This window comes from Acomys minous (assembly GCF_964271855.1).
Source record: "Acomys minous genome assembly, chromosome: 7".
Lineage (NCBI taxonomy): Eukaryota > Metazoa > Chordata > Mammalia > Rodentia > Muridae > Acomys > Acomys minous.
The window spans coordinates 102,832,378-102,844,610 of record NC_140488.1 but is presented as its reverse complement, the minus strand read 5'-3'; the positions used below and the strand labels follow the sequence as shown (position 1 = coordinate 102,844,610).

At 48.7% G+C, this 12,233-nt stretch overlaps 1 protein-coding gene across 9 annotated transcripts in view; it reads left to right on the top strand.

Moving 5' to 3' along the window:
- The window catches only part of IQSEC2 (IQ motif and Sec7 domain ArfGEF 2), an 87,549-nt gene extending 83,542 nt beyond the window's left edge, over positions 1-4,007 (top strand). For 8 of the 9 annotated variants that reach the window (XM_084789284.1, XM_084789282.1, XM_084789283.1 and 5 more), the window contains 3 exons: positions 367-540; positions 1,035-1,084; positions 1,677-4,007. In XM_084789284.1, the coding sequence (XP_084645410.1) occupies positions 367-540; positions 1,035-1,084; positions 1,677-2,642 (1,190 nt within the window). In that variant the 3' untranslated portion in view covers positions 2,643-4,007. The remainder of the gene's footprint in view (positions 1-366; positions 541-1,034; positions 1,085-1,676) is intronic. The other variant, XM_084789289.1, reaches the window with a different exon arrangement.
- The last annotated feature ends 8,226 nt before the right edge of the window (positions 4,008-12,233 follow it).

The window sequence follows — 12,233 nt, the reverse complement described above, 5'->3', positions numbered from 1 at the left end:
GTGAGTCGTCTGTTGCAAAAGCTCTTGTTGAAAGGGCAGCAGTGTTTAAGGAGGCCTTTCTACAAAAGGGTAAAAAAAAAAACATGAAGGATAGGGAGATGGAAAGGGAGCAGGGGGAGTAGGCATTTACACTTCCAGGGAGGGAGGAAAAAGAAAGAGTAGGTGGCACAGGACGGGCTGGGTACCTAAGGAGTTTTGAAGATCAAGTTGCAGTTTAGGCGAAATAAGTACCACTAGCGGGTGGGGGTGGGCAGGAAGCCTGGGAACCAGAAGAAGGGAGGGAAAAAGCAGCGGACCGCTGGAGTCAATCAGGTGGGTTCCTAATGCTATTTCTGACCTTTGCCCATTTTCTTCACTGCTACCCAGCGGAGCTGGAGAAGCAGAAAGGTATGATGCGGCCTAATGCCTCGCAGCCTGGAGGAGCCAAGGACTCAGTGAATGGGACTCTGGCCCGCAGTAGTCTGGAGGACACTTATGGGGCAGGCGATGGGCTCAAGCGGGGTGCACTCAGTAGCTCCCTGCGAGACCTCTCTGATGCAGGTAAGTGCTCTGGGCCCCTACCCTGGCTAGGGAGATGTGGGACCAGGTGTCCTTTTGCCTCCTATCCCTGGCTGACAGCCTTCCTCTAACACACACACACACACACACACACACACACACACACACACACACACACACAAACACACACACACACACGCTTCAGAGCCCTGGGCACTATGCTACAGGGGGCCTGGTAGCCAGGTCAGAACAGATGGGGCCCAGGGTTTCGGCCAGGGAGTAGTATAAGTGGGGCCACAGACTCAGCCCCTCTCCTCTCCTCCCTCTTCTGTCTTCCTTTACTGCCTCTCCTTCCTCCTTTCTTTCCTCCTTCTCAACCTCTCTTCCTCCCTACCTCCCCCTCTTCAATGGGGGAAAGGGGTAATGGGGTGTCTGTCCCTGGGAGGGACCTAGGCCTGGTGCCCAGCTCTGGAGCCCAGCAGGGTGGGGACGGAGGGTTGCTGCTCTGACGCTGGGCTCCTTGCTTGTGGGTGCAGGGAAGCGGGGGCGGCGTAACAGCGTGGGATCGCTGGACAGCACCATCGAAGTAAGTGTCAGCTCCTGCCCCACTCATTTTCTGCATGAGCCCTGCCCTGGCTGTGGAGCCCCAGAGGAGGAGGGGACCTGTTGCCTACCCGTCGTCTCTTCCGTGCTGGGAACCATATGGCTGCCTCTCCCAGCCAACCACTTTCTCCATCTGTCCTCAACTCTGTCTGTCCTCACTCTGCCTGTCTCTCAGTCTGTCTTCCACTCTCCCATGCCCCTTCTCAACCCCGCCACCCCAGGGCCAACTCCAAATAGGGATGCCCTTGGACTTGGGCCTCAAGAAACTTTAACCTCCATATCCTGCTCTTTGACCCTGAGAGAGTCACTCTGCCTCTCCGGGCCTAACATTTTCTTGGCCTGAGAAATGGTCAGGAATTCCCACTGATTCTTCCTCTGCCCTCTGAGGTTCAACTGAGGTAGTGGATGTGGCAACAGAGCTGGGGAGCAGAGCTGGCCACAAATACAGGACTGCTGTTTGGTTTCTGCTGTTACTGGGATCCCTGTTGCTCCAGTTTCAGGGACGGGGTGGAGTTTAGGGTTGGGGGGTTTAGGATATTTAGACTGGCCTGACTTCCCCCCCTCCCCCCTTTCAGGGGTCTGTTATTAGCAGTCCACGCCCTCACCAGAGGATGCCACCTCCGCCCCCACCCCCGCCGCCAGAGGAGTACAAGAGCCAGAGGCCAGTCTCCAACTCCTCATCTTTCCTGGGCTCCCTATTTGGAAGCAAGAGAGGCAAAGGGCCCTTCCAGATGCCACCACCGCCAACAGGCCAGGCCTCTGCCTCGTCTTCATCTGCTTCCTCCACCCACCACCACCATCACCACCACCACCATGGTCACAGCCACGGTGGCCTGGGGGTGCTACCCGATGGGCAGTCCAAGCTCCAGGCCCTGCATGCACAGTATTGCCAAGGACCGGGCCCTGCCCCACCACCCTACCTCCCACCCCAGCAACCCCCTCTGCCTCCACCCCCTCAGCAGCCTCCACCCCTGCCCCAGCTGGGATCCATTCCACCACCACCTGCCTCAGCCCCACCTGTGGGGCCACATCGACACTTCCATGCCCATGGCCCAGTTCCAGGACCCCAGCATTATACCTTGGGCCGGCCAGGCAGAGCCCCAAGACGAGGGGCCGGAGGACACCCTCAGTTTGCTCCACATGGCCGCCACCCCTTGCACCAGCCCACATCCCCACTCCCCCTGTACAGCCCTGCTCCACAGCACCCTCCTGCCCATAAACAGGGTCCCAAGCACTTCATCTTCAGCCACCACCCACAGATGATGCCAGCAGCAGGTGCAGCTGGGGGCCCTGGGTCCCGGCCACCTGGGGGATCCTACTCCCACCCTCACCACCCTCAATCACCACTGTCACCACACTCACCCATCCCACCTCACCCCTCCTACCCACCCCTGCCCCCACCCTCACCTCACACACCCCATTCACCCCTACCACCCACCTCCCCCCATGGCCCACTGCACGCCTCTGGGCCCCCTGGCACAGCTAATCCACCCAGTGCAAACCCCAAGGCCAAACCAAGCCGGATCAGCACTGTGGTCTGAGAAATGGAATGAGTGGACTGGGTACCAGGATAGTCTGGGGAAATCCGCAGGAGAGGGACTTTGCCCCTCTCTTCTTCCTCAGTTTTTTTTTTTCTCCAAAATATATATACACTCAGCAGTGTCCTTCTTTCCACTTTCTCCATCTCTCCAGACCCTTCTATCAGCCCCTAGCAGTTGCCATGGGGTTCCCTCTCAGATTGGAGGACCCTTGCCACTTGCAGCCTGAACTTAGGGCACCGCAGTGCTAGGAAGTGGTAAGGGCCCCTCAGCAGCCCTGGTCCTCCTTTTCCTGTCTTCCTCTTCTCTTTCTTGTCCCTGGAGGTCTAGTTGGTGGCCTCAGACCTCTGGGCAGATGTGAGCTTCCTTGCAAGCTGGTGGAGAAGGCGGGGCTTCTGGAGCTGGACAGCCGAAGGCTTTCCCCCAGAGCTCCTCTGGCCGTGTGGGGGGCTAGGAGAGAGCTCTGTAGAGCTGTGGCCAACCAAACCTCAGCTGGCTCAGCCCTCTCTCTGACCTCAGGGCCTTGCCACACACCTCCATGTGTCTTTCTGCCTGCTGGAGGACACACAGACTGTCAGTGCACTCCGTGGGTGGAACCCCGCTTGTGCTGGCCCCCACTGAGGGCAGCTCTTCCTGTCTTGAGCCAGTCTGTGCCCTCTCTCCTAATAGGCCCCAGCCCAGACCTCTTTGGCTTCAGGAACTTGCCTTGCCCTGCAATGTTTTTATCCTGATCAAAGTCCAGACAGGTTTTTATTTTGGAGGCAGGGGGGTAGGGGGGGCTCAGGCCTGGGATGAGAAGGGTGCTGCCCTCCCTCACCCATATTGCATGCCCCCCCATTCCTTCTACTTTTCCCAACTACAACTGAAGACAATGCACTTTACAGAGAATCTCCCACACATATCTCACTGGGGCAGGGCACCCAGCATCAGGCCTGGGGAAAGACTCCCAGAGGACCACCCTGAGCCCAAGATGTCCTTCCTGAGGCAGAGATTGAAGCCATCAGAGCTGGGGCTGTGAGCCAGAATGCCCAAGCCCCTCTTGTTCATCAAAATCTCCACTGCCTCGCCAGCCCTTTTGCAGCCCTGTTTATTTATTATAAATATATTTTTTACAAGGCCCAGTTCCTCTTCTTGCCCTACATCCAGCTCCCTTCACAGCCCCTGCCTTTCTATCCCCTGTCCAGTATGGGCTGCAATACAGACAGACAGATGGACCCTCTATGTCCAAGGGTCTCTGGGGCTTGGGGTTTGTGGGAAGGTGTTGGTGGGAGGGACTGTATGGAGAGGAGCTGGGGTTTAGGCATTGTCTTTTTCCCTCCTTGTATATAAGAATGTATATTTGATGCCTCATAAAAGACCTTGTGCTCACCTCTGGCCTCTGCCTCCTACTTATGCACCCCTCCCTCCCCCACAGTGGAGCCTATGGAGAGAGAGGCACTAGTCTGGGAGGTGATGTGCTAATGGTAATTCAGGCATCCTGGTGGGCAAGATGTTTTAGCTAAGTAAGAGGGTAGATGAGGGTGGGTTTCCTATCGCCTTTCATTTGTTTTCTGCATGATAGTGGCAAGAGTGTGGGCTTTGGGGTTGGTCAGTTCACATCCTGGGGTTTTGCTTAGGCACAGGAGTTTCAGGGAGTCTTCCTCCAAGTCTTTGTTACTTCAATTTGCCACTTAGGATGGTCACTCATTGCTATGCTATGGAACATGAAGGTCACAACCTGTGCTCCAAGCCAGGTTCAGCCACTTGTCTTCAATAAGCCAACTAAAAGGGACAAGATAAAAGCGGAAAGCAGAACAACCAGGTGTGGTAGCGGCACACAGCTTTAATCCCAGCACTTGGAAGGTGGAGGCAGGTGGATCTCTGAGTTCAAGGCCAGCCTGGTCTACAGAGAGAGTCCAGGACAGCCAAGGCAACATAGAGAAACGCTGTCTTGAAAAACAAAAACAAGCCGGGTGTGGTGGTGTATGCTTTTAATCCCAGCTCTCAGGAGGCAGAGGCGGGTGGATCGCTGTGAGTTCAAGGCCAGCCTGGTCTACAAAGAGTCCAGGGCAACCAAGCCTACACAGAGACACCCTGTCTCAAAAAACAAAACAGAAAGAAAGAAAGAAAAACAAAAACAAAAACAAAGCAAGACAAAAAATAGAAAGCGGGGTGGGGGGGGGTGGGGGGCGTTTATTCAATGTGACCATATTGGGAAGAGGGACAGAGAGATCTAGAGAACACCACAAACATGTCTTCAGGGTCCTGAAGGGAGGTCAGAGTTTTAAATAGAGGGCCAAAAATAGGCAAGGTGTGGTCCCAGCCACCATCGACCCGTCTTTGTCTGGGCTTCAGTCTCATCCTGTAAGGTGGTTAGAACTGGCTGAGATCTTTTTCCTGGACACAAGTTCCCCATGTGGCCAGAGATTCCTGGCAAGATTCTATTTCTTTAGGGTCCGTGGTTCCAACAATCTGCTAGTCAGATTGAGAGACACAAGGGTCTCCTTAAAAATAGTCAGTCTGGAGACGTGGCTCAGAAGTTAAGAGCACTCGGTGTTCTCGCAAAGTACTGGAGTTTGATTCCCAGCAACCACATGGTGGCTCACAACTGTCTATAACTCCACAGCTCTGGGGGACCCAACACACTCAGGGCCCCCAGACAGAGTGTTTAGTTGATAGTTTTGCTGCTTTCCTAGAATCTGCAAAGGTCTCTAAAAGGGAATGCTTCAGATAACCCTACACTTCATGGATCCATGCTTTTTTTTATTTGCTGTTAAGCACTCTGAAAGACTACATAGGGACGATTACTAGCAGGAGCAGCAGCTTGAGCCATGTAAGCCTTTGGTGCCTCCCTATGAATTGGACCTGAGTGGGTTTTTTTGTTTGTTTGGTTGGTTGGTTGGTTTTTTGGGTTTTCAAGACAGGGTTTTTCTGTGTAGCCTTGACTATCCCAGACTCACTTTGTAGACCAGGCTGGCCTGGAACTCGCAGTGATCTGCCTGCCTCTGCCTCCCAAGTGCTGGGATTAAAGGTATGTACCACAACTGCCCAGCTGGACCTGAGTGTTTAAAGAGCCAAGATGTGGGGGTCCATGTTTTTGTTTCTTCCTTGGACTAAGCTAAGCTATCCTTGGTCTCAGCAACTCTCCCCCTACCCCCTTTTTCCCCCTACCTTCAGGTAGAGATTGGCTGTATCTTGGCAAAGTTTAGCCTTTAACACAGAGCCTGCCCTTTGCCCTCTAGACTGGAGATAAAAATCTTGCAGGACAGTTGTTAGCTAATGAGTGTGAAATACCTACCTCTTGCCAGACCTACAGGCAGATGTTTTCAGTCACCTGTAGAGGTAAGTGATTAAGTTAGGAGCTCTTCGCAGCCTGTCCTAGCTAAGATCTCAGATGCCCCATCACACACACACACACACACACACACACACACACACACACACACACACACACACACACAGTTAATTAATGTAAATGTTAAACAAGTTACAGAACTCCAAAGCAGTAGTACAGGATAAACATTCTCATTCCACAGAGGGATGAATGAAGATATAGGACGGGTGAATAGGGCCAAAGCAAGGCTGAAAACCCAGTAGGGTGAACATTACATTCTTAGCTTCACGTCTAGTATCTAGATCATATGCTAGCATACTGTGATGTTGGCGTGGAAAGCCCTGCCCCTGTGGCCCTTCCATTGGAGCCCACACGACTCCTTTCTTGGGCTGGCCTTGCTGGCTGGCTGACACTTTCCTCAGCAGATGCTTCCATATCCCTGCCATCTTGAATTTCCTGGAGTCTCCACAGACTTTTCAACTTCACCCTCTCAAGGCTTGCCTGTTCAGGGTTCTTTTGAAATTTGGATAGAAACCAGTTGTGTGATGGAACATGCCTGTAAACATGCAGTTGGGGGAGGTGGTGGCAGGAAGATTAGGAGCTCAAGAGCACCCTGAGTTACAAAGCAAATTTGAAGTACACATGAGACCCTGTCTCAAAAAGCCCCAAACTAAACGAAACCCAAATAAATCAGCATCGTGAGGAGGGTGGCCAATTTCTGCTGACAACTATAAGGTGCGGGGCTTGGCCCACGGCAGCTGCTGTCTTGTAGTGACAGAATGGCAGAGTGTAGGAAAACATTTCCTAGCATGTGTGAGAAGTGGGCCACAGGGCGTGTGTGTGTGTGTGTGTGTGTGTGTGTGTGTGTGTGTGTGTGTGTGTGTACACGCGCATGCGCATGTGCACATGTATATATTGGCCAGAGGTTGATGTCATATATGTTTTCCAATCGTTCTTCATCTTATTTTAGGGATAAGGGTTTTTCACTCAACCTATTCATCAGTCCCTAGGGATCCTCCTGTCTCTGCCCTAGGGTTGTGATTACAGTATGAGCCAGTGTGCTTGGTTCTTTTACATAGATGCTGCAGATAAAACCCTGGACCTCTTCCTTCTGTGGCAAGATCCTCCTGCCTCTGCATCCTGAGTACTGGGATTAAAGACATGCGGCACCACTACCCAGTAACTGCCTGGTCTCTTTTTAATTTAAAAAATTATTTATGTACATATTTGTTTGTGTTTGTATACATGATATTGTGGGGGGGAGTACACATGTGAAGGTCAGAGAACAGTTTGTATGAATTGGCCTTTCCTTCTCCCATGTGGGTTCCAGGTAGCAAACTTAGGTTGGCAGGCTTAGCAGCAAGCACCCTTACCCACTAGGCTATCTCACCACCCAGCTTTCTTAAAGCAAATTTTATTCTCCTAAGACTAGGATTAGTGGGATGCTACCAGTTTCTGATATAACCTTAAGCCATTTTCCTGTTATTCTAATGTAAACTACTACTACTACTACTACTACTTCTCCTCCTCTTCCTCCTCCTCCTCCTCCTCCTCCTCCTCCTTCTTCTTCTTGTTTTTCGAGACAGGGTTTCTCTATCTAGTCCTGGCTGTCCTAGAACTTGCTTTGTAGACCAGGCTGGCCTCGAACTCACAGAGATCTGCCTGCCATGCCTCCCCAGTACTGGGAATAAAGGTGTGTGCCACCATGCCTAGCCAAACTGCTTCTTCTTTTTTCTTTCTTTCTTTCTTTCTTTCTTTCTTTCTTTCTTTCTTTTCTTTTCTTTTCTTTTCTTCTCTTTTTTATTAATTTATTCTTGTTACTCTTTCTTTCTTTTCTTTTCTTTTTTATTAATTTATTCTTGTTACTCTTTCTTTCTTTCTTTCTTTCTTTCTTTCTTTCTTTCTTTCTTTCTTTCTTTCTTTCTGTGTAGCCTTGGCTGTCCTAGACTTGCTTCTTAGACCAGGCTGGCCTCAAACTCAAAGCCTGCCTCTGCCTCCCGAGTGCTGGGATTAAAAGCGTGTGCCACCACGCCTGGCTTTAAACTGCTTCTTTTCAGTAGCCCAAATCTCTTTCTCCATCTCCCTTCTTTCTTCAAACCCCTTCCCTACTTCCCTTTCCTCAGCTATCTTCTTTCTTTCTTCTTCTCTCCTCCCCTTCCATCCCCTCTGATCTCCTCACTTCTCTCAGTTTCTGAGATCGAGTCTCAGTGTGTAGCCTAGGCCGGTCTCTAGTGTATGAGCTCTTGCCCCAACTTCTCAAGTTCTGGGACTAATCATACACTACCATACCTAGCTCCACTAACTTCAATATTTTGATGTCCAAAATGTGCCAGAGTTAGCTGCGCATGGTGCACAGGCCTGTAAACCCAGCTACTTTGGAGGCTGAGGAGGTAGGACTACAAGTTCGAGCTTGCTGCGGGACTGAAGAGTGAGTTCAAAAACAGCCGGGGCAACCGAAGAAACCCTGTCTTTACTACTGCTACTGCTACCACTACCACTACTGCTGCTGCTGCCGCCGCCGCCGCCACTGCTGCCGCCGCCGCCGCTGCTGCTACTACTACTACTGCTACTACTACATATATGGGTAGTTCACCTGCACGTATGTCTGCACACATGTGTACCTGGTGCCTGTGGCCAGAAGAGGGCATTGGATCCTCTGGAACTGGAGTTAGAAACAATTATGAGCTTCCACATAGGACTTGAACCTAAGTCTTTGGAAGAGCAGCCAGTGCTCTTAGACACCCAGTCATTGCTCCAACCTCCCTGCTCCTTTCAAAAGCCCTTTTTTTATTGTTTTGTTTTGGTTTCATTTTGTTTTGTTGTTGTCTGTTTGTTTTTAGAGACAGGGTTTCTCTGTGTAGCCTTAGCTGTCCTGGAACTTGCTTTGTAGACCAGGCTGGCCTTGAACCCACAGAGATCTGCCTGCCTCTGCCTCCCAAGTGCTGGGATTAAAGGCATGAACCACCACCACTTGGCTTTAAAATAAAACAAAAAACTTTTGAGACATGGCCTGGAACTTGATTTGTAAAGACCCTGTCTTAAAAAGCAAAAGATATAAAGCTGGGTAGTACTGGTGGTGCATGCCTATAATCCCAGCACTAGGGAGGCAGAGGCAGGTTGAATCTGGTTTACAATGTGAGTTCTAGGACAGCTAGGGCAACTCGGAGAAACCCTGTCTCAGGAAGAACAAACAAAAAAAAAAGCAAATGATATAACAGATAAGCTGGAAATAAAATTTACTAGGTGGATAGCCATGGCACACGCCTGTAAATAGAACAAAATTTAGTGGTAGGAGCACTTGCCCAGCATACACTAGTCTAAGGTTGACTCCCAAATACTACAAAAAAAAAAAAAAAAAAAAACAACAACAACAACAACAAAAAACCTAACAACAAACACAAAAATCAATGAACACAAGATGGCCCAGATTCGATCTATAGATAGACTCTAAGGTGGCTCCTGTGTCCTTTTACTTGTCTCCATCCTTCTTTGAGTACCACTTTTTATTGTTTTTGGTTTGGTTTGGTTTGGCTAGGTTTTGGTTTTGGTTTTTGGTTTTTTTTTTTTTCAAGACAGGGTTTCTCTGTGTAGTTCTGGGTGTCCTGGAACTCACTCTCTATTCAGAGATTTCTTTTGCCTCTGCCTCCTGAGTGATGGGATGAAAGGCATGCACCACCACAGCCCACCTGGCCTTAGATAGTCTTATAATTTCCCTGTGCCAGCCAGTAAATCAGTTAAAAAAAAAACAAAGATTCTTTCTAGTAAAGGGTTTGGAAATCAGAACATGGATAGGGCATGGTGCCTCACAAGTTTAATCCCAGAAGTTTGTAGAATGAGGCAGGAGGAGTGTTGTAAATTCTAGGACAGCTTAGGCCATGGGGTGAGACCCTGTCTCATTTTACCCCCAAAAAAGAGAGATTAAGATTTAGTCATTAGGGTTATAGAGCTATGTTAATAGTGTTATCTTATTTGGGAAAAGCCTCAGCATCTGTTGGTGATTTCCTAACTCCATTATTCCTTCAATTTTTTTTTTGTTTAGAATTCTGAATGTTCTCAGATGGGTATAATGGCACGTCATAATCCCAGAACTTGGGAAGTGGAGGCAAGAAGATCAGGAGTTCAAGGCCAGCCTGGGTTACATGAAACCCTGTCTCAAAAACAAAACAATAAACAAACTTTCCCTTTTCTCTAATTTCATCTATTTATATCAGTGTGGAATTATGGATTTTTTATTTTAATCAATCTATAATCTACTACTGTCATAGTCATTTTGAATTATCATTGTTTTGATTGAGTATCTGTATTATGCACGTATTATATGCCTATATTTCTCTCTCTCTCTCTCTGTCTCTCTGTGACTCTCTCTTTCTCTATCACATATATCTTGTTAGGATCCTTATAACAGTTCAGGGTAGAAACCGGATGTGGTGGTGCACAGCTATAGTCCCACCTATTCAAAAGACTGAATTGCTTGAGTATACAAGCTTAAGACCAGCCTGGTCAACACAATAGCGATACTCCATCTCAAAAAAGAAAAGAAAAAGAAAAGGGAAGTCAAAGGAAAAAATAGAATAGGATAGAATAGAATGGAATGGAATAGAAGCTAGAGAGAAGGCTCATCAGCTAAGCACACTGGCTGCTCTTGCAGAGGACTCAGGTTCAGTTCCTAGCACCGACCTACATGGCCGCTCACAGCTGTATGGAACTCCAGTTCCAGAGGATCCTGTGCCCTCCAAAGACAGAAACCTACATTCAGGCAAAATACCCATATACATATACATAAAATAAAATAATAATAAAAAATTAAAAAACATAATACATGGTAGAGATATAGTAAGCTTTTCACAAGTGATGTAGCAGAGGCTAGTAGAGGTGGGAAAGAGATGGATTCCTGAGCTATTTCGGACTTGAGCATCGTGGCCCCTGCCTGTAAACCCAGTACTGGGGAGTTGGAGGCAGGAGGATCAAGAATTTAAGGTCATTCTTGGGTACATAGCAAGTGAGACCTCATGTCAAAGAAATAAACAAGGAAAAAAAATTAAAGACCAAAGAAACAATAAAAAGATAACACATACCTATTTTGGAATTTTACAAACCAAAATTAAAAAGCGGGATAGGGGTACAGCTCAATGGCAGAGCGGCTGTTTAGTAAGTGCAGGGCACTGGGTTTCATCCCTACCACCAAAGCAGTGGCACGCTCAGCCAGTTCATGTACAAAATAGATGAGGGTGTGGCTGGGAGCCCAGCCAAGACCTTGACTTATTGCTCTGCCTGGTACATTCTACACCAGCCTCATTCTATACCAGTCTCTCCCAGGTGGCTGGGTGAGGCCCTACCAGCTTTCACCACAGGGCTGGATCCCTGTTACTTCCAAATTCTGAAGCCTGCAGTGCCCAGTCTTCGATTGGTCCCCAACAAGACTTGAAGCTTGGAAAAAGGAATAGGAATTCATTTCCTGAACACTTTTCCATGTGGAGAACAACATCTGAGACTTTCACAGGCAGAGTTTTATGGGAGTTGGACAGTTGCAGGTTTGAATCCTGCCTCTGTCACTTTCTAATCATGTGACTTGGACCTGAGCTCTCATTCTCCTCATCTGCAAGATGGGGAGAATACTACTCCATAGCGCCTGGCTCTTAAAGAAGGGCAACGGCATCATCTCAAATCTTCCTAAGTAATGAAAGGATGACTTAACTTCATCTTATGAACAAGAAAGTCAAGGGTCAGGGATATGAGGTACTTGGCAGGTCCCAACGAGTCAATGTCTCTTCCAGGAAGGCAAAGGCCTTTGTATTTACACATGCTCATAAAAGTTCCTGGTGCATAGAGTGACTTTTTACAAATATGAACTGGCTTAAAAAGAGTGTGCGGCTTCCTTTCACCCTGTGGTATGGTCTGGGCTAAGGACAGTAGAGAAGACTGTAGGAAGACTGGGTAACGCTGAGACCAAAAGCCTGGGCGTCTTTATTCTTTACAGAGATGTCCCCCAGGTAGAGAAGCCAAACTGTCTTCAGCTGAGGAGCAGCAAACTCACCAACCTTAATTTTACTCATTTTCTCTTGCCCACTCCCATTACTTTATATTACTACTACTACTACTACTATTATTATATTATTATTTTAGGTTTTTCAGACAGGGTTTCTCTGTGTAGCCCTGGCTGTCCTGGAACTATCTTTGTAGACCAGGCTGGCCTCGAACTCATAGAGATCCACCTGCCTCTGCCTCCTGACTACTGGAATTAAAATGTATGCCACTATGCCTGCCAATACTTTTTCTTTTTT